This window comes from Pseudopipra pipra, chromosome 3 (assembly GCF_036250125.1).
Source record: "Pseudopipra pipra isolate bDixPip1 chromosome 3, bDixPip1.hap1, whole genome shotgun sequence".
In the NCBI taxonomy this organism is placed as follows: domain Eukaryota; kingdom Metazoa; phylum Chordata; class Aves; order Passeriformes; family Pipridae; genus Pseudopipra; species Pseudopipra pipra.
In genome coordinates, this window is record NC_087551.1 from 12,195,078 (window position 1) to 12,217,206 (window position 22,129).

The 22,129-nt window shown below is 43.3% G+C and overlaps 1 protein-coding gene and 1 long non-coding RNA gene across 7 annotated transcripts in view; both read right to left on the bottom strand.

Annotated features, from left to right (window-relative positions):
- Positions 1 to 375: 375 nt before the first annotated feature.
- Positions 376 to 12,678, bottom strand: LOC135410923 (uncharacterized). Its single transcript, XR_010428936.1, has 2 exons — positions 3,224 to 12,678; positions 376 to 3,153 (listed from the first exon to the last, which is right to left on the bottom strand). It is a non-coding gene; the product is annotated as an uncharacterized LOC135410923 (long non-coding RNA).
- Positions 12,679 to 14,643: 1,965 nt separating this feature from the next.
- Positions 14,644 to 22,129, bottom strand: part of SYNDIG1 (synapse differentiation inducing 1) — a 74,707-nt gene continuing 67,221 nt past the window's right edge. For 4 of the 6 annotated variants that reach the window (XM_064647903.1, XM_064647899.1, XM_064647901.1 and 1 more), the window contains one exon: positions 14,644 to 15,800. In XM_064647903.1, the coding sequence (XP_064503973.1) occupies positions 15,642 to 15,800 (159 nt within the window). In that variant the 3' untranslated portion in view covers positions 14,644 to 15,641. The remainder of the gene's footprint in view (positions 15,801 to 22,129) is intronic. The other 2 variants (XR_010428941.1, XM_064647902.1) reach the window with 2 other exon arrangements.

The window sequence follows — 22,129 nt, forward strand, 5'->3', positions numbered from 1 at the left end:
TGGTTATCAAAAACTTTTGCAAAAAGATACCTGGTCTGAATGACCACCAAAATAGCATGGAAGTGAATCACATGTGAGGAATTCTGGGAAAAGACTGCTGCCTCTGCCCAGTTTTGGTTGGGAGGTGTATACAAGATTTGTGGGGTGCTGTGTGTTTGGCCACAGCTCCACTTTGACTGCATGGCAGAAGGTCATGCGGTAACTTCTGGTAGACTGCTGATAGGGGTGAGACCGAAAGCTGTTGGATGCTGCCTTTGTTTACAGACAATATATCCCAGAAAGTGGGACCTCCGATGAAACAGACCCCCTCCTTCTCCTTCATTTATTTCCCTCCCCCTAAACTATGAATTTTGTGGAAATTAGGAGGCATCTGAGTGAAGTAGGAAAATAAATATTTTTACTAAAAAAACGGAGAACAAACCAAACAAACAATAGCAGAAATAATGTCACCTAAAACCACTCTCTCGGTTCTATGCTGCCCAACACAGTCCCCACGGAGTTCCTGTGCAGAGCCGAGGGGCAGTATTGGGTGCGGCGTGGCGGCAGGGGCCGCGACAGCAGCGGTGGGCGGGTGGGCCTCCAAGGTGGTGTCCAGCGGTGGCTGCGACGAGCAGCGAGGAGGTGGCGCGAGGTGAGCAGCGAGGAGGCGGCGTGGCTGTCACCAGTCACAGTGCACCAAAGGGGAAAGGGGCATTCCCGGTTTCCTTCCAACACGGCTGCTGTGGTGAACGGGAGAGCCCCTGCCCAGCATGTGATCCACGAAGCTGGAGCGTGGGGGAGCTCCAGGGGCACAGTGGCTGGCGACTCCCTCCAAGTTGACCCCCCAGAAACCAGAAAACGAGTTCCAGTAGTGCCAGGAAGTTTTATCTCCCTAAACTGTCGTGGTACTTCCCGTTGGGACCTCCTCATCCCTCCCCGCCCTGCACATAGAGAGGAGGGAGGCGTCCCCCACGACGAAAAAATTCAACAACAAAAAAATCTTCATCATTTACCTAAACTCTAACAGACGCATATTTGGCTTTTCTCAAATCTAAGCAGTGGGAGAAAACTGTAAGCCAAAAGAGCCCGGGAGTACCTGCTCTTGAGTTTCTGCATAATGTTTTGCCATGACAAACATCTCATTACACTTGTCTCACCCCTGATTCAGCATTCAGGACCCACCTTTGCCCCAGGCATCACTGAGTGGACAGGTAGCCTTGTGCCAAGGGCTCCCACAGAAACCAGATGGCTCAGGACTTTAGCAAACTTGGGCCACTTCTGCCAGGTAACTTATAATCGGAAGCATATATATACAATACCATTTCAGGTTTGCTGGGATCAAAATAAGCCAAAAATAATTTCTAGAGGAGTTGGAAGCCAGTTTTAATTTAAAAATCCTCTTTCAGAGCAAGACATGCCAAAACAGACAACTCAATTACCAGCTCATAGTTGAAACCAAATGTTGCATCTAATATGAATTTTTTCCCCATTGCTTTCATCCACTGGATGATATGAGATCAAAAAGGAGTTTCTTTCAAAACAGAACATTTATCTTCCTCCGTCCTTATTCTTCTTCACCAGTGATTTGAGTTTGTGTGTTTCTTTAGTGCTGTGTCACTGTAGTAAGGACTATAAGAGGGACTCTTACGGTACAAGATGATGGAGGAGATCATTAGGCTGGAGAAGCCCAGTAGACTTTTGTATACCAATTGATAAGACACAGACCCCTGACCCTTCTTACGTTTTCTTCTCTCCCTGCTGAAGTGTTTCAGCTTAAAAGCACATGAGAAAATTTAGCTTCCTTGAGGCTTGTTGCGTTTTGACATATGAGAGGCCATGAAGGCTTGCATTTCTACTTGTAGCTTTAAAAGGCCCAGCTATTGTTTACATCACAGTTGACACAGAGGTGGTTCTTCATAGACCCTGTAGTTAAACTATTTGATGCTAGACACTGTAGAACTTAAATGGTGTTCAATCACAGCCTCTCTTGTTAAAAATTCTTCCAGAAATAATTCTTCTTAAAGGTAACCACACCTGGGAACTGTGAGCCCTATGCTTTCAACTGTGAGCCCTTCTACCTATTTGGGAGAATTGACCACCTCTCACTGCACAAGAGCTTGGAGAAAGAAGCTTTTTTCACTTCCAAGCTTGGCAGATCATACAACTAAAAGTAGAAAATGTCTTTTTTTCAAATGTGAATGTTTTAATTTATGCATCTGATTGATATTATGCAGTAATTAAATTATATTCCCATGGTGCCTCTAACAACAGGGTTGTAATAATACAATTTGCTCAGTGATCAAACGGCAAATTTTAGAAGAATTAGCTGGCCAACAGTGTCTGAGGTGAAGAAAACCAAGGAGGAATGAAGAAAAGCTAATTTGTGCTGGGGTGAAATGAAAATAACAGGAAATGTTTTTTTTAAGAGAATCCCCTGCCAAAGAAAACAAGAATGCAATCTTAAAAGATGCTCTGGGCCATAGTTATCAGCCTGCAGCTCAGTTCTGGGAAGATACTCCATTTTGACATGTCACACCCTGCCCTGAGTCCCTACCAACGCTCATGCCTCTTATTATGTTCTGATGCAGAACTAAATAAAGGGTCAGTACAGCAGCACCCACAGGGTGTCTTCAGCCAAGGAATGTTCCTAAGCTGAATGTTCCAACTGAAAATTGCTTGAAGATAACAAGTGATAATGGCACTTCACTGCACTCCCTCAGAGTGCCGGTGGCACTTTGGTGTGGGAATTTGGGAATGGGTTCCTAACCAGTTGCTCCCACTAATCTCAAGGTAACTGCAATGCCGCAAAGACAACTTTGAGCTGCAGAAATGTCTGGAATAGGAAGACCCAGGCATCAAAAGCAGTTTGAAAATGCATCTGGGCATAGGACTCAGGAAAGGCAGCATGGATCATAGGAAATGAGAGTAAGTATCTTAATGGTGCTGCAGACTTTTCTCCCAAGGCTTCCTCTCTAGCCGTCAGAGAATCACAGCCAACATATAATTCAGATTAATTCCAAGCATTTATCTCTTGCTCTGAATTTCCCTTTGGAGGCATTGATTTCTTTCTGTTAACTACTCAGGAGTCAGAAGAGACTAGGCCTCCTGCCCCAGTAGTCCCTGAGTAAGTCCAAGAGGAGTTCAATGTTCTGCTGCAGCACAGTTCCTAGAGAACTGTAAATGTTCTGCTGCAGTACAGTTCCTAGAGAACTGCTGCAGTACAGTTCCTAGAGAACTGCAGTACAGTTCTTCTGTATCTATCTTCAGTTCAGCTCTAAGGATGATGTACTAGCACCTGAGTAACATGAGAGCTTAGCAAATCTTTGCAAAAATTTACAGTTTAGGGTATGGTGAGATCCCAAAGGCAGAAAAAAGTCGCTGCCTGTTTCAGAGCTGGATCAGCTGAGGGCATTGGGTCTAACCTTCAAAAGAAGTTTGATGTAAGGACTGGATGGGAGCCAAGGGCTTCGGCAGCATAGGCTGCCCAGTGGGAGTGTGTCTTGGCGCTTGCAGCTTCTCTCCTAAGAGCACCACTGTGGAGCAGCTCCACAGTGTGCTCCCTGACATGAGGTCGCAGCTCTGTCCAGCACAAGCCCCATCTGCCAGCACTGAAGTCTTTTTTCTCTGAGCTTCTGTTTTTTGCTCTAAATGTGTGGAAGCAGCCTCTGTGAAGGGAGAACAGGGAAAGAGAGGAATAGAGGAGAAAGACATAACCAAAGGATTCAGCTTAGAGCCTCCCTTTTCCTACCCAGATTACTCTCAGGCCCCTGCTGGCAGAGGCCTTTCAAACTTGGGAAGTATTTAGGACAGTGGAAATTTGTGGAAGTTATATGATAGTAAAGAGGCTCTGCCATTGCACACACTGGGGAGCCTTTCCCAAGGCAGAACTACATACTCTGGAAACATAGGTAGCGGACGACAAATCCTGGCCACAAGGAGCCTTCTTGGGTCTTCCCTCACACTGCTGTTGAATGGTGTCAAGTGATGCTTCCTCAAGATGTGTTTTGTGTTGGAAGTAGCCTGATTTCCCCTTTACATCTTCCACTGACCAAGAAGCTCACCTGTTGCTCTTTCTTTCCTGACTTTCACCGCAGAAAAAAAGAGTATGTGCTTCCAAGGAGAGGTTACTCAGTGCAGAGGGCTTAGGACAGCTGTTCTGCACAGGGCCATAGAGAATTTCTCTACAAAAAGATGAAGTGTAAAAAGATCTCTTCATCAGACTTCCTGTATGATATTGCAATCTGAATAGTTCTTTCTAGCTCAAAACAGAAAAATATTGTGCTTTGGCAGTTCCCTCAGAAAAACCCAAACAAACAAAGTATTTTTAACAATTTCAGTTTTGATCTATCAAACAAATTCAGTTAAAAGAAAATTGAAGATGTGCTCTTGCCAGCTGGACTGCAGTTGAATCAGTATCAAATATTTTAGAGACAAATAATTTCAAAAGACCTAGCCCTGTCCAGCCTCTCAAAAAGGTCAGTGTGAAATATTCTGTGATTTTTATTTTCTCAATTACAAAATGTCATTGAAACCAACATCTTCCTGCAGCCAGGTTTCCCTTTTGATTAAATTGTATTTTCCAATGAAAAATGTTCTAAGCAGACATAAAATGATTGTTGTTATGTGCCAAGTGTATACCAACAGGTTCCTTTCTTGGGGGGCAGCAGGAAAAGAGAGGTGTAGTAAATTGTCAGACTTGCTATAGAGTTGTTTAATTCAGTGTCAAATTGATGATGCTGCTTGAGAAAAATATGAACAGGGCCTCTCACTGATCCTGCACCTGGCTTGAGCAAGGGCTAACACTGAAATGATGTCTGGGGTGGAGTCCTCATGTCCTGATGTTTCAGTGAGGCATAGAGGAGCATCCACACCAGCCGTTGGCCTCACTCCCACTTCACCTTGCATAAGAAGGCTTGTTGTAAGTCTGGTCCTTTGGGGAGATCAGGATGAGCGCAAAGATGCTTTGGTGAAGGTCAGGCAGCCTTTACTGCTGCCTCAGTGGGTGGAAGAAGACCATATTGATTATTTTACCTTTTATATCAACTATAAATTCTGACCAAAAGAAACCAAGATTCCCTTTAATTCCTATTTGCATATTAACTTTCACACCCCTTAGAATACAAATGAAAAGAGAACATGCCTTACATGTATGACCACAGTCACCAACAGCCTACTTATGACACAGAATTGATCCACCTTTTTGGGAAGGCCCAAAATTATTATATAAAAGAAGGGGGGTTTTCACAACAAAGAAAAAGACAAGAGAAAAAAAAAGAAAGAAAATGAGGGGGATAAAAACACCTCTGCTTGCTCGGGATCAGTCAAAGGACTGTGTCTCACCTCCTCCACTGAAGGGATACCTTTATGTGAGATTTTTTGCCTCCAACTGCATTGGAGCAGATTCAGGAATATTTTAGTCTATCTATCTAATAGATCTTTGTTAGGATACCTTCTGTCCTAACACATATTCACACACTGCAGTTAGTGTATTTATTACCAGCAATCCTGGACCTCTTTTTGCTTCAGTAAACTACACTATTTGTTATATCTGGAATGTGCAAGCTTTTATTGCGCTCAGCCAGACCTATCGTATAAGTAAATCACACTATTTGTGAATCTCTGATCGTGAAATCTCTTATTGAACATGACCAAACTCATAGTGCTGAATTGGTAATAATCAGAAATAAATCCTGGCTGTATCTGACCCCTCAGATCTCTGAGGCCCAGCAAGGGGGGTTTATTTTGTCCCAGATTTCTATATCCTTAAATCAGCAAGAGGTTGCTTGGGCTTTTTTTTTATTTTTTTGAGGATTCAACAAGCCAAGGCTGCTTGAAAGTTACTGGTAAGAGTTCACAGGCGAGGCCCCAGACATGGTCAAATGAACAAATTAATCATATTAAATAATAAAGGAAGAAAATGTTGTATTGGGTAGACTAATTTCAGTTGCTTCCCAGAATCCTACAAAAATATGAAGAAATGGGAGAAGAAGATAAATTTGTGTCTAATATTTAGGGTGGGAGCAATTCTCTAAAGGTCTATTATATCATGATGGAGAGTGATTTATCAAGGTGTTTGCTGGCTAGAATGGAAAGGAGCCTTGCCACAATGCATACACCCATTGCTCTACCTGAACATGTAAAAGTTTATTGAGCAATTTGCTAAACCGAGGACTACCTGCATCTTCATGTCTGTCTTTTTTTTTTTTTTTTTTTTTTTTTTTTTTGTGGTTAGAGAGGGTCTCCTCAGCTTTGATGTGATGAGGGAAGGTGGCATAACAAGAATTTGCAGTACCCCAGTCTGCTACCAGATTCAATTCTAATCAATATTCTCAAGGCTCAGGTCATCTAATTACTTTCAAATATGATATTTTTTCTGCAGCTTCTACTTAACTGACTCTTTTCAGAACTGCCACTGCTGGGTGTCATCTTAAAAGCTGCATACCAGAGTGTTCAATCTTCATGAGATGTTTTTGGTTATTTCATGATTCAGTTTTGTGTTTGCCATTGGGTATCAACAACATTTGTTCCTTGCATACCTATGTCACAGGAGTTTCTGGGGCCTTCTGGAGCCAATCAACCCTAGGACTACTTCTCAAGAGCACAGGAAACTGGGACTTGGCATTCCCAGCCTTCTGACTGAAATCCAACAGATCAACCCCATCTATCTTTCCTGTGTATCACAGAGGAGCATAAATCAATAGTAGTGACAGAAAGACCCAGAGGGTCATGGTGAATGGCATTGCATCCAACTAGCAGATGTCACAGGTTGTGTTCTCCAGGGCTCAGTATTAAGGCCAGTCCTGTTTAGTATCTTTAACTATGACCTGGATGAGGGGATGGAGTGCACCCTCAGTAAGTTCACAGATGACACCAAGTTGGGCAGGAGTGTTGATCTGCTAGGGAGTAGGAAGGATCTGCAAAGGTATCTGGGCAGGCTGGATCAATGATTAAGGTCAATGATATGAGGTTCGAACTGACAGATCCTTGGGTCACAACGAACTCATACAATGCTAACAGGCTGGGGGAAAAGTGGCTGGAAAGCTGCCTGGTGGAAAAGGACCTGGCGGTGCTGGCTGAACATGAGCCAGCAGTGTGCCCAGGTGGCCAAGAAGGCCAAGGGCATCCTGGTTTGTATCAGCAACAGTGTGGCCAGCAAGACCAGGGAAGCGACTCTTCCCTGTATTCAGCACTGGTGAGGCCACACCTCAAGTACTGTGTCTAGTTCTGGGCCCCTCACTGCAAGAAACGCACTGAGGTGCTTGAGTGAGTCCAGAAAAAGGCAATGAAGCTGGTGACGGGTCTGGAGTACAAGTTTGAAGAGGAGTGGCTGAGGGAACTGTGGGTGTTTAGCCTGGAAGAATGGAGGCTTGGGGATGACCTGTTGCTCTCTACAACTACCTGAAAGGAGATTGTGGTAAGTGGGTGTCAGTCTCTTCTCCCAAGTAACAAGTGATAGGACAAGAGGAAACAGCCACAAAAGTTGCGTGAAGGAAGGTTTAGATTGCATATTATGAAAAATTTCTTCACCGAAAGGGTTGTCAAGCACTGGAACAGGCATCTCAGGGAGGTGGTGGAGTCACCAACCCTGGAGGTATTTAAAAGATATGTAGATGTGGCAGTTAGGTATATGGTTTAGTGGTATACTTAGCAGTGCTGGGTTCATTTGGATTTGATGATCTTAGAGGTCTTTTCCAACCTAAATGATTGTATTATTCTGTGAAAATTTGTGGAATCATCCTTCCCACAGGGATGCTGATAGGCTCTTTCTTCAAGCATGCATGCTGGAATATACTGAGGAAAGAGAACGATGCAGTAGTTCGTACTCAATTTCTCATCAGGGATGGACCACCTGGACAGTGGGAATGGGGTTGATTTTTCTACAGACCATTTTATTTTAACTTCTCATGTGAGATTTTTTTGTTTGAGTAGTCTAGCTCTGCTAGTCACAGCTGGGGACACTCCCAAACCTGCTTGTTGTGGCCCAAGGAGGTGATTGAGCACAATGTATGCTTTAGAGAGCTGTGAGACCTCAAAGAGAGGCTCTTTGACTCCTCTCCCCCAATTTTTTGCTGACTGTATTTTTAGCAGTATTTTTGCATGCATGTATTTTTATGTCTGTAGCAATTTTATCTATGTTCTTTCTGGTGTCCAAGATGGCTCACTTCCTTGATGAGGTTGTTACTCTGTCACAACTTTTAAGTTGTTCATAACGAAAGAAATTTAGTAAGAATACAAGCTGTTGCTTCATAAATCTCTTCTTGAAAAAAACCCTCTAATATTTCTTATCCTGTGTATTGGCTTATTTGAGCATTTATTTATTTCCTGTGATCAGTCTTCCCTCTCGAGTATGTCTCAAATGAGTAGAAAATAATGAATATGCCAGGACTGTAGTATGTCTTGTTAAAATGTAATTGATAAACCACTTCTAGGATGAAGAAATGTAGCTCTAGTTGTAAACGTGAGTCATTCACAATCCCCTGGGTGCTCAAATTGTGCTTCAGTTTTGGGGAAATTCAAAGAGCGGAGTTGCCACTTCTTCTGGGAGAGGACCTGCAAAAATGGTGTCAGCCCACATGCTTTTTTGTCTTTTTGTTTTGGTTTGCACATGGAAAATTAGTTTCTGTGGACCGTGCAGTAGGTTTGTGGAAGACGAGAGGCTGGGAAAGCAGGTGGTACACTGGAGGACAGAGCTGCCTTTCTGATAGACCTGGGCAGGCTGGGGAAATGGACTGATACAGACATTGGGAAGGTCAACAGACGCAAATGTGAAGTTATGCCTCTGGGGTAGAATGATCCCATCTTGTGAAGTGTACGAGGTAGCTAACCAGCAGTCAGCGCATGACTCTGCAACACAGGAAGCTTTGGCTGTATAAGCAAAGAGTGCAGTGAGCAGTGTGAGGGGAGTGATTAGAGTGATTAGAGTGATACTAGTGATTATAGTCTCCTCTACTTCGGACTGGTGAGATCCCACCCAATCTGGGTCTCCCCACTTCAAGAGAGAGATGATCAAACTGGAGTGTGTCCAGTGGAGGTCACCAAGTTAGTCGTGGACCTGAAGCACAGAGCATTGAGCAAGCAGAAGGCCAGAATGGAGATGACAGTATGACTTCAAACAGCTGGTAGACAGATTAGATGGGTTGCCAGTCCCTGAAGGCTTATCAAAACACACAGTGAAAATCCATGGACAAGCTGGACCTGCATTCCTAGGACTGGGTCCTTTCCACTGTAAAACAGTGAACAGAATGATGCTAAGGATGTGTCATGTCACTTCCATGCATGACAACCAGTTTGCCTCCTCAATGTGAGCAAAATATGGATTGGGTAAGGATGGCAGGGAGCAAAAAGCAGCAAACACCTGACTCAAAGCACAGGAGTACTTTCCTGTAGGCAGGAAAGTAGCAAAGCCTAGGGCTGTTGTCCATTTTTTAGGTGATTATTTATCAGTTATTTTTATTGTTGAAATCAATTGCAACATTCTTCTTGATGGAGAACAAGTCAGCTGATTTCCCTTTCTCTTTCAGCGTTTCAAAGATACATATGTGTGAGATATGGATATGTACATGTACATTTACCTGTATATATGTATGCACATGTATGTGCACATATATAGCACTAAGAAACAGCATGAGTCTGAAAGACGGGGGACACCTCTGAGTATTCTTGAAGGACAAACTGAATCTGAGAGGTATGCAAATGCCTGACCTTGTTTTGGAAAAGAAGGGCTACTGTAACCCATCTGGTACATCCTTCAGATGCTTTGCCTTTGCACAAGCATAGTCTGTTATTTGTCAGGAAAGTCTGTAGAGGGAGGGTTTTGACCACAATAAAAGAGCCCACCATAACAGTTATCAGCCAAAAGAAGATGGCTTTCTCCCCAGGCACAAGGCACTCTGGCTGTGTGCAATCATAGCTTATAGTAAATTACAGATTCTCTCCTACCTCTCACCCCATAAAATCTATCTCATAGAGCCTTTCCCACACCTCAGCTTCCTTGCACTGACAGCTACGCCCTGAAATGGCTAGAGCAGCCTAAGTACACTTGGACGTGTCCAAAGAAGGAAATGTGATGGCACGAAGAAGTAGCACCTACCTTCTGACAACGGTATGTAGTAGGATCACCAGAGCTGCCTCATGATCAGTAAATAGAAACATATGTTGTGCTCACCATACCACCATAAACTGCAACAGTGTTGGCAGGTCCTGCCTTCATTCATTTGGCACAGCTGTGATCTGTGATCCTGGTGCCTGCAACACTGAGTTGCGTGACATGATGTTTGAAGCAAAATCACTGTTCTGTGAAGCACAGCGATCAGATAGCCTGAGGAACCATACCATCACAGCATTGCACTGCCTGTGAGCAAAACCATGCAACCAGTAAAGAGCATCCTCTGTGCTGGTCTGATACAGAAAGCAGAGTTGGTGCAGTGTGCTGAAAAAGGCTAGGTTGGTTCAGCTGAGAAAACTGACACTGTTCTTGTAATCTATCTCTGCCTCTGTCTTGGATTTGAAGTTGTCTAAGCCAACGATGGCTACTTGGACTGCATCTTGCCCTGAAGAAACGATGCACATAACAAAGTCTCTAAGGTGCAGGCCTTCTGCAAAACTCATCCCGTGGTCTTGCATTGTACATTCAGGCAAGTGTAAACAACTTTGAGATTAATGAAGCCTGTTCTCCTCCAGACTGTGTATTGCAGCCTGTTGTGCACTCTGATTGAAGCTCCACCTCTGGTTGGGGATTTTAACAGCCTCTGAGTGTGTCTGATGTGTGATACAGAGTGCACTCTCTCTTTGTGCCCTTTGTCTGGGAACAGTGATTTGATACAACACTTCTGTTGCACTGCTCCTTACAGTGAAGTTTATAGGCACTTAATTGCATTAAGTTGTTGGCTGACTGTGAATTTCCTTTGCAGCTCACCAGGTAGCATTCCCCAAACTGTGAAGGGTGTGTGTCAGCCAGCCCAGAGAAGGTAGTTGCTGCTGCCACCGCTGTTTCAGCCTTGGTGAACCATGATGTTCCCAAGCCTGAGCATATGCCTCTTGTTGCCTCAGCAGGGACCTCTTGCAAGCTAACTTTATGGTAGGTGTTGCATAGAAGATGGGACAAATTCATTTCAGACTGACAGAGCAATGAAAAATGCTCAGGGCTAGGAAAATTCCCAAATGAAGACACAATGGAGGTATCAGGGAGTTATGAAATCCTGTCAGACGACAGATGTAATGCCTAATTAGTCTCTGACCCAGCACATTATTTGCTGTCTCTCTGTTCCCCTGAGCTCTGAGACTGTCACAAAAAGGGCTTTTTTTCTTCCCTTTCTGTGATTCTCCAGAACTCCCCATGCATCTTTTGAGGGTAATTCCCAATGACATCCTACATTATACAATTAAGTTGGAGCCTTTGGTCCATGGACTTTACAATTTGGTATTTTTCCTTGTAGTAAATCTTAACTATCACTACAACTTGTCATCTGATTAAAGATGCCAGTGCCATTTCTTTAACACCTCCTAATTGAGCCAATATGGCATAAAAGTCTCACTTCAGAAAGGGCAGTAATGAGGCAACTGTAGTATTTGGGAGACTGGCTTCTCTCCTCTCTTTCTGGGATGACAGAGCTCTATTGTAAACTAAACAGGATCTCCCTGTATCCAAACACAGAAGGGCAGAACACTCTGCTACCTAAAAAATTACATTTGTTGGAAATAAAGATGCCATTAAGCAGAGAGAGAGTACAGAAGGAGCAGTGGCTTCTGAATAACAGGTAACTTTATGGGCAAGTTCAAGCTGAACTGAATGACAGCTATATTAACTCAGTTTCAAAAAACTGCTTTGAAAAAGGAAAGTACTCAGAGCAATTCTCTTGGTGTCTCTCTACAGATAAGTAAGACTTCAAGGGTCTATATCTACCTGTCTGTACTTCCTCCTTACTTCCTCCTACTCATCATTCACAGCAGATGTAGGATCGCTGTCTCTCTTCCCTGGTCTCACAACCCTTCCCTTCCGAAATGAGGGATTTCAAACAGAGAATAATCATCAGCGACAAGCAGCCAACAAAGAATAATGTTTGTCCGTGCTGTGTTCGAGTGCTTTCTTAGCTCAACAACTTCATAGCTGTCTTGAATGGTGTGGCTCTAAACAGCAGGACTAATTGCTATAACAAGTTATGAAGATATTCCTCTATCTGACTAATTTCCCAGTTCATACAGATTTGTACATTGTGGCATCACTCAGAAATAAAAACATCATCTGGACAAGGCAGATGCATGGCAGATGCTGGTCTTTCTGCAAAATTTGCCTGAATATACAGTAAGAAGTTCATGCCAAATTTAATATGGCTAGGGGAAGACAGGTGGGACCTGCTCTGACACAGAGCATATATGGAAAAATAATGACAGATTTTTTTTTCATATATCTGAACCAGTGGACTGTTTGTCAGCCCATAGCCTGTGGTGGTTTGGAGCTGGTACTCAGAAACCAAAGCTGGTGGTGTAGTTTCAGCTGCAGTGTGGGTCACACACTTATTCTGTGAATAAGAAGACACAAATCTCACATTTCTGCCAAGTCTTAGAGCTTTAACAATCTTGATTTTGATTTCATTTACACAAAGAACCTCATCCCTTCTGCTGCTGAAAAAGGCTAGGAATCTCCCTATGTGTGTTTAAAAAGGAGTTTCCTGAATTTGCCAGCCTGTGGTTTTAATAAACATCAAACCTTTGGTTCTTACTGTTCCTCTTGCTCTCGCATATCTTTTGAGAGCCCTTACCATGTTTCTCTCTGCTCTTTCTACCTGGACAGGACCTTACACATCTCTCAAGTTGATGCACAAAGAAATATTGGTATGCAGTAGCAAAATTTATAGAATCATAGAATCATAGAATCGATTGGGTTGGAAAAGACCTCCGAGATCATCGAGTCCAACCCTTGGTCCAAATCCAGTCCATTTACTAGATCATGGCACTCAGTGCCACGTCCAATCTGCGTTTGAAAATCTCCAGGGATGGTGAATCCACCACCTCTCTGGGCAGCCCATTCCAATGCCTGATCACTCTCTCTGTAAAGAATTTTCTCCTGATATCCAACTTAAATTTCCCCTGGCGGAGCTTAAGCCCGTGTCCCCTTGTCCTATTGCTGAGCGCCTGAGAGAAGAGACCAACCCCCACCTGGCTAGAACTTCCCTTCAGGTAGTTATAGACGGTGATGAGGTCACCTCTGAGCCTCCTCTTCTCCAGGCTAAACAACCCCAGCTCCCTCAGCCTCTCCCCATAGGACTTATGCTCCAGTCCCTTCACCAGCCTTGTTGCTCTTCTCTGGACCCGCTCCAGCACCTCAATATCCTTTCTGAACTGAGGGGCCCAGAACTGAACACAATACTCAAGGTGTGGCCTCACCAACGCAGAGTACAGGGGAAGGATCACTTCCCTGCTCCTGCTGGCCACACTATTTTTGATACAGGACAAGATCCCATTGGCCTTCTTGGCCACCTGGGCACACTGTTGGCTCATGTTGAGCTTCCTGTCAATTAGTACCCCCAGGTCCCTTATGTCCACAGCTGTCATTTTTCAAGGGCATCCCTGAAGACAGTGAGATATATAGCACACCCAAAACTGGGTTGAACCTCTCTCTCTTCAGAGAGGCCACATACACATGCAACCCTGAAAGTATTTGATGTTCCTTGTGTGTGTGTGAATGTGCACATTCTTTGCAAGGTCATCTGGTCTGCTCCTCCAGCTCTGTGAGGATCAAACCCGTCTCTGCCATGATGGTCCCACAGTGTGCTGACCTGAGACAGCCCAGAAAACACCACAAAGATACAAGAGAATTTGTTTCAGGTGCTCAGGTAAAGGAAAGATAGATCCCAAAGTCTGTCTCTGCAACAGGGTGCTTCAATGTCTCAGATGATTGATAGTTTATAGCTGCCTCCTTGGTCTGGTCTGTTGAGGTGATGTGAGCAGTGTTTTGAGAACTAACGTTTAGAAAGGCAGCAGCTGAAATGCTGCATCAGCTCCTCATAACCCACTGTAGACTGAGCAGAAGATACTCCTGTCAGGAAGGAAATCCTCAAGGCAGGTGCATCTTCCTACGAGATGTGAGACAGCATGAGCTCACTGTATGTGGTTCTTTGCATGTGGTCTTTCTTGCTCCTCTGCAAGGACCATGCGAGAAGGACCACATGGGGTACACTGCTGCTGTCTCAGTGAGAGCAACTACCCCTGCTCAAAGGCTGTTCCTTTGTTTCAGCCATATCACATTGCATTTGGCAATTCCAAAGCCTGAGCTAAGTAAACTCCAAGTCAAATGCTTCCTCTGCAGTGTCTCCTTCAAATTACTCTTTCCTTCATCAGTGTCCTTCCTGACACTGAGAAGCAAACCTGTTGCACTCAGCTTCAAGAAATACTTGCTCAGACTGTGCTGTACCGCTGTCGTCAGTGGCACTTTCTAGTCTTTGTGCCATAGACTTAGAGCATTTGGATCTTCAGAGGATTGTATCTGTTCTGCCAACCAGATATGCTGCAGCAGGACATCACTCATCTTAGCAAGGGACAGGCTTGTCTCTCCATGGCTACGCAGTGTCCCTGGGCCACAGATGAGCTGTGAGCTCTGAATGGTCTCCTTCACTGCCCTGTGTATGAGTAGGACCTCAGAAGTATATGAAGCATTCCTTCCTCTGGTTAATTCCCATGCTTTACTATGATTTTTAATTAAAAAATTTATTAGTACTACAGTTTACATTTTTTCCCCTAAGTTTCTTGCACTGACCGCTATGCAGGTCTCCACAGTAAGGTAGAGCAACCCAAATGAGCAATATGCTACAGGAAAATGCTATTATCACAATGTGACTGGATGGAGGAATTCATTTTACAACAGATCTCATGTTCTTCAACCTTGCACTCAGTCTGTGGAGCCAAATCATGCAGTAACCTCAGCAGTTCTTTATTGAGTGGACCTCTGTGTCACACCTTAATCCAAAAACAAGGAAGGGAAAGAAATATACTTTTTATTTCCTTTTCTCCTCTCATGGAAACCTACCCCAAAAAAGAAAAGTAGGCAATACCACTCTACGCTGAGGTGTCTGCTTCATTCTTAGGCAGATGAGTCCTGCATTCAAAACACAAAAAAACCCATAGTCTTTCTCCTATTGTTACAATGCTCTTTCATAGAACCAGTCACTGTCCATACTTTCCCAGATCTCAGTGCTGTGCTTAACAAGCAAAGGACAAGCTCATGCTGGCTGCAAAGTTCAGGTCACCAAGAAGGTATTAAGAGAACAGCTCAATTTGCCAGCTGCTTGCAAACGCTGTATTGCAAAGAAGGCAAAGGCGAAATACCCCTCTTCACACCTCTCCCAGCTTCCTTCCTTTTATTTTTTCTTTTTTATTTCTTTCTTTTATTTTTCTTTCTTTTTCTCTCTTTTACTCTTTCATTCTTTCCTTCTTTCTTGTACAGGGGTTCATGAAGAAAAGCAAGACTTGTGCATCACAAATGGTGGAACCACCCCAAGCCCAGACAGCTTCCCACCCTACAATAATGCACAAGCCCATCTCATCCTGTACCTGTCCCCAGAAGGTGGTTTGTCTCTTGTTCTTTTTGGAAAATAATGCAGTCTGATCTGCTGGGGACTTCTGCAGTTCAGGTGCCGGGAGGCTGGTTCTCTCCCCTTTCCTGAGGCTCATAAATGATTGTTTTTAGAGAGATAAGCAATAAGAGCCACAGCCACCCCAACATAAATGCCAGTTCCGATTGTGATGGACAGGACAGCCAGGAAGAGTGCTCGCCGAGAGCTGGAGCTTGCATGGTGGAAGTCCCCCTTGGCTACTGCTTTGTTTGTCTGCAAGAGATACAACAACAGAAATGCAATATATTTATTTGTTTTATCTGGAAATGAAGATGTGATGTGTGATGTTAATTTCTCGGCTGAAATATGATCCTGGGATATGAGAGTGAACTGGTTAGAAATCAGACACTTTTTTAGTCAGATGAGGTTATTTACACAATAGAATGGTGATGGAACCAATGGCATCTCAGAGGAGGGTGTCATTTTAATAGACCATGGTGTGGTATCAGCAAAGGTCATCTGTCAGGCAGTAACAGATCTGTCACTTACAAGATAGGTCTTGTAGAAGCATATGAGCTCCATTAGTTCTGAGACAGTCTTTGTTCCCTCATTACAATGAGTGAGGAATTCACAATGCTTTAATTGTATGTCTCCACAAATGCTCAATTTGCTGGAACAGTTTCTTCTTCGGCATCATCTATTACTTTATTTTTGTCTTTTTGTTTTTTTTTTTACTACCTTGCTACTCAGAGCAATTTACAGCAGCCAAACTACAACCTTCCACACTGAAAAAAAAGCTTATGGCCTTTCTGCCAATGCCTTTATTAATAGAACCATCTCTCTGCATTCATCAAACTAATTTTTTAGGCATAATGCTTTATAAGTGTTTCAGGCAGAAACAATGTCAAACAATACATATTTAGGGAGAGACAGACTAGGCTGCAGGCTGGAGGTAAAATATAATTTCTAACCAGCAAAATATAAACAAGACCAGGCTTACGCCTGCTGTCATGTCCTTTAGTTTAGGTGGGGTAAGCATCCTACTCACTTTGCAAAGGATGTCCAGCCAAGCCCCTCAGCAGGGTGATCAAGGATTTCATGAGCTTCTTGTCTGGGACTTCTAAACACTCAAAAGAGCAGCCCTTTCCAGAAAAATTCCTGGGGCTTTGGGGATCATGGCTATATTTGTTAGGGTTGCTTAAAAGGCAACGAAAGCAGAGAAAGCTTTAGACAGAGCTGGTCATTCAGCTCTCCTGAAAGATTGTCTTCAAGCACCTGCTGCCCATCACATCACTACTCTTGAGCAGAAAGGCTTCTACTTACTGAACTTTGGTCAGATTTGTCAGACTGAGGTAAATGCACAGCACTGGAGCTATTTAAGCTTTTGGATAAACCAAGGTAAACAGTTTCAACCCCCCAAATGGAGGGAAAGTTTAAAAATGATGAACATTTAAATTTTACATTTTTTAAATGTCACATTGTTATGGAAAATTCTGCAACATTTGGGTTTACCTCTTTTAAAAGAAACTTTGTAGAGTTTCAAACCAGCATTTTTTCACTTAAAATAGATGGAAACTCAAAGGGAGAATAAAACATTAATCACAATGTCAAATAAACTGAAAATTTGACAGTATGTCTTGCTTGCTTCAATAGAAGAGGTTGGATCTACCAAAAATGATGAGTTGAGAAACCCAAAGGGTTGCTGATTTGTCAAATACTAACAACCTTTTTCCTGATAGGATCGTCAACCTAGTGACAAACTTGCTTTCAAAGAACAAGGTTTTTTCTCGATGAGCTCTCTGAGGACAGCCTTGAGCTTCATGAAAGTATTTGACCTATTGTGAAAACCCAGCCAAAACTACATGACTTGTATTAGTCACACACTATCATGAACTTGTTGAATTTTGCATCTCCTGACATTATGACTCAGCATGATTTTGCTTGGGGAACAGGCCTGTGCTTTCACAGAAATTCTAGTTTCCAACAAATTATCTAAAATGAGTGTGTTTTTTTCCTCTTAACCTAATGCATATTTTATGATTTAGCAAAATCAAATCCCTCCTATATGGAATTTTGACTGTAGACAGGTAAGGCACATGAGAAGGATAATCTTATATTCCTCCTTTATTCTATTCAGAAAGATTTCCACTGAGATGGAGAAACTATCAACACAGAGACCATCCTCCATCAGTGAAAGACTAGTCTGAAAGAATTTGCTTATCACTAAGAAAATTCTTTGATGCTATTCCCTAATTCGCAAAAACATCACATACTACTCAATGTCACTATATGCAAATTACAGCATTTCTGCAGGTTTAAGCTAAATGGATCTAAAAAGACTTAGTACACAAAATGCAACTAAGGCCAAATTTAATATTTTAGCAGCTGGCAACTAATAAACGGTTTTCCTTGATTTTTTTCTTTTCAAGCAGAGATCACATCTTTGGTATATCTGTTCACTTTGAGAAAGTCCCTTGGTTTTGGTACTAATCCAGCTACTTATGATCCAGCCCACTTGATGCCTGACACAAAGAAATGACACTCTGTTGGGTGTTTCCACATCAGGGATGTCTGTGCTCTAGCAAAATCCATGGGACAAAAAAATGTCTTGTGTAAATCAGAGAGCTAAGTCAGACCCAGTTTCACCAGCTTTTCCTTGGTGTTGTAGAAAAGGTGAAAACAATGGTCACTAAATCTAAAAAGAAACCAGGACATCTCAATGCAGACAGTGGTCAGGCTGTTTGCTTGACTTCATAGTGTTTCAGGTACTGTTAGCTAAAAGATAAAACTTGGCTGCTTAAAAGGACTGTCCACCTAAGCCCACAATTAAACAAGTACAGAGAGTGATATCTTTTGCAGACCCCTCTGGTAATTGCTGCCAACCACAACACTGGAACCTCGGGCATCAAAACAAACTCAGTCTTCATTTTTGACATGTTTTGGTTCAAATGAGAAAGGTTTTCGCCGTGGTTAAAATTCCTCAGAAATAGGAAAAAAACAATTTTAGCTAATTCAAGAAAAAAATGTATTGCAGATAAAAATATGGAGTAAGTAAAATACCCCACCAAATTTCAATTAAAATTGTGGTCACATTTATGGTGTGCTAGAATGTAAACTAGTGCAAGTGCAGTGCAGATGTGTGTCTTGTGTTGTCCCTCCTTTCACTAAACAGCCCTGCCCTGAATAACCACAGTGACTATGATGGACATGCTCTGGGCTGCCTGGCTGCTACGGACATCGCAGTCTACACAGATGCCTCTCCTGAGATGACAAATCCCTGCATCCACCCAGGAGTTTCTGCTCATTTAGAGTAGGGATGGGGTAACATGTACCACCAAGGCCCTAGCCAAGCCCCTGGGGCTGATGTGCCAAATAGTACAAAGGCACTGTTTTTCCAGCCATTCATACCCAGCCAGGAAATAGATTTCTGTAAGCTCCTCTTTCCAGACTCAGCTCTGTACTCACTATAGCAATACTGGCTTTTGTTATTTCTTTGCCCTGAAAAGGAAACCCCCAGCTATGAATACTACTGGGCTAAATACTTAGCTGGTAGTAACTAACCATTCATGCTTGATTCTGAAGAGTAGTGCAGCCAGGACTGGTGCAAGAATGAAGATCCAAATGCTCTACTAACAAAGGGCTGTATTCACTACAGCCTCTTCGAGCTAAGTGCCTCAATTTAAGTAATAAGGAATACACACAGCTATTCTAATGGGCTTGAAAGTGGCTGCAATAGTTAGTGCTCTTTCTAATCAAAACTGTATCATCTGTGGAGTTTTATAGTACTTCTATCCATTCGCTTTTTCCCTTCCCTGGTGAGACTGTGGCCTGTGACTGATAAACTAATTTATACAGTCCTTGGGTAGCAGTGGGACCAACAGATTTGATAAACAGAGCTGGGGACAAGTGCAAGACATGGGATGACTTACAAGTGGGGGATAATTCATGGCATAGCACTAGGCAAGTTTCTCCCTGCACAGCCAGAAGACAAGATACTCTTCTTGCAAAAGGTTTGTGTCCTTAAACTACCCCTGCCCATTGGTTCCCCTTGGCCTGTGTACTCTGGATGCCCAGACATAATCATCAACTTTGGACACAGTCTGTGACGAAGGCTGGGTACTACAAAGTTGAGAACAGCAATGTTAGCTCATATCAGTCTCCAATCAATCCTCTCTTTAGAAGCTTTGGAAGTAAGTCAGGAAAGTGAGGGGGGGTATGGGAGACAAAGGGGTAAGGAGGTCTGGATTATCTTCTTTTGTTTAACTAACAAAATGAATGTCTTGTTTATAAACACTTTCAAGGAACTTCCCTGGAGTTTCAAGTTGAACTTCTGCGAAATATATTCATCATGTCTCTGGGCTGCATGTTTTACAGGCAGAGAAAAGATGAATACGGTACCTCCAAGCTGCAAGGCCAAAAAGTTCTGCTGCATCCCACTGTGATTTATATATCATACTCACAAAATACCTTCACAAAAAATGCACTATCTGGAAACAGAAACATCTTGGACACAATTATTAATCCTGCCTCACCTACCTAAGGCTGGAGAGTAGGATTGACTCCATGTAGGATGAGAAGACGGTATCCTGACCCCTTTGGTCAGGTGATGAAAGGATTTCTTTTTGTTTCAGGGGAAGAAATGGCCAGCAGAGAGCAGGGATACATAGGTTTCATGCAGCCACTGGCCAAACTCTGAGTCTTAGTTCTTCAAAGAACATGCAAAGAAATACCACAGAATGAGGAGCAACTCATGCAGAGGATGATTCTGCTCCTGTACCATCTACCTTTCTTCCAGTCAAAAGCTCTGCCTACTCTTTTTAACTTGCCTAACTTGCACTTCTGCTGATCTCAAATTTCTGGGCAATATATTCCACCTTCAGGCTTACGCCACCTTTTATTTCCACTGATGGTAAGAAAAAGACTCTGGTCTTTGCTAAAGATACGGATGGGTAAAAAGTGAAGTTAGGATCTAACCATGAATGACAGCAGGGAGGTGCCAGTCAGTTGGAGAAAGCATGGGGCTGGCAGACACCCAGTGCAGGGGCTGGTACATGGCAGAAGAGTTTTCAGTCCTGAGAAGAGCATCAAAGGTACCATGGAGTCCCATCAAACAGCTCCACTGGCAGAAATGGTGAACTAAATGACAAATTGTTCTTTGCTCTGTCAGGCATTTGCAAATTCTATTATGTCCACAGTATAACAGAAATTTCAGCATGTGGTAACTTGCCTTTCAGACAGCAAAGAGCTCTTCTGGAGGCTTGTCTAAGTTTAAAGAGACTGGAGTGCTTTGCTAAGGAGGATGAGTTATGAGGTAGACCAAACTCTTCTCTCTCAGCAATTGTAAAGCCAAAATTAAGAGGCTCCAATCGAAGAAGTATGGAAAAAGGAAGAAATAACAGCCCTTTATTAAAGGATATATGTATATTGGCAAAACCAGTAACAGAACACAAAAACAACTAAGCAATAATCCTGTACCCAAAAGTCCCCTTCAAAAAGGAGACAGCCTGATACTTCTCTGTCCTCTGGCGCGATTCTAATCACGGTTGGCAGGGGGCGCTGTGGGATCACTGGAGGTGCACAGCCTGCAGTGCTCGGTGTTGGTCAGCAGGGGGCGCTGTTGGATCACTGGTGGTCGCCAAGTGGGGGCCCCGGATCACGGGAGAAGCTGGAAAATGGGAGAAGCCCTTCTCCCACTAAGGAGGAGAAGGGGAACAGGGGAAAGAAGGGCAGTTTCCTTCTCACTAAACTCACACTGTCTGCAGCTTGCTGTAGACAGGACTCCCCCTTTTTCATCGATGAGCACAAACTCTCCGATGAATTCTGAGCAGATTCGGGCTGGAGACAGGGCAGCGCGCAGGCAAGCCGAGGCTGGAGAGCAGCCAGATGACCAGGTCGAGAGCAAAACGGCCTCCAAGCTTTTCTAACACACCTTGCCCCCGTTAAGGCAAAAAGTGAAGTGTCCCCAGTTTGCAAGGAGAGGAGGAGAAAAAACTCCTCTCCGCTCCCTGCAGTTTTGGATGGGCCATTAGTTTGGAATGCAGGTCTGCCAGCTAGTTCTTTTCTATAGTCAATCACCCCATCCCCCTCCCCATTCAACATCCTTCTTTTACAGTGGGACAAGGGAAAGGAAAATTTCCACTTGGATTTTTAGAACAAGTAAACCCATAACAAGGCTTCTGTCATTTCTGCTGGGAAGATGGCCTAGAAAATGGACATGAGTCTCAAGCAGACATTCTCTGTCTGGAACTTATTGAGGAAACAGTGGGGAGCAGGTGTCACCTGAAATGCAGGCACTTCCAGAGACACAAAACTCCTTTGCTCAATGCTGGACTTAATCTCTACTGATACTTAAATTTATTTTCTTCTTCAAAGGAAGGCATCCAACCCAGCCTAATCTAGTCTTCAGACTGCAATGTCCAATACCGATTGGTGGATCATCTTCAGTAAACTCCCACCCACCCTTCAGTGTTGATAGGTAGAGACTAGATAACTTGCTTGGTATTGATGTCTTTCTTTCAGTGAAGGATCAACCTCACCCTAAGAATTTAGGAGATAAAAAGCATAAGATCTTCACTTGCATGGTAGCACTGAGATCCAGTTGG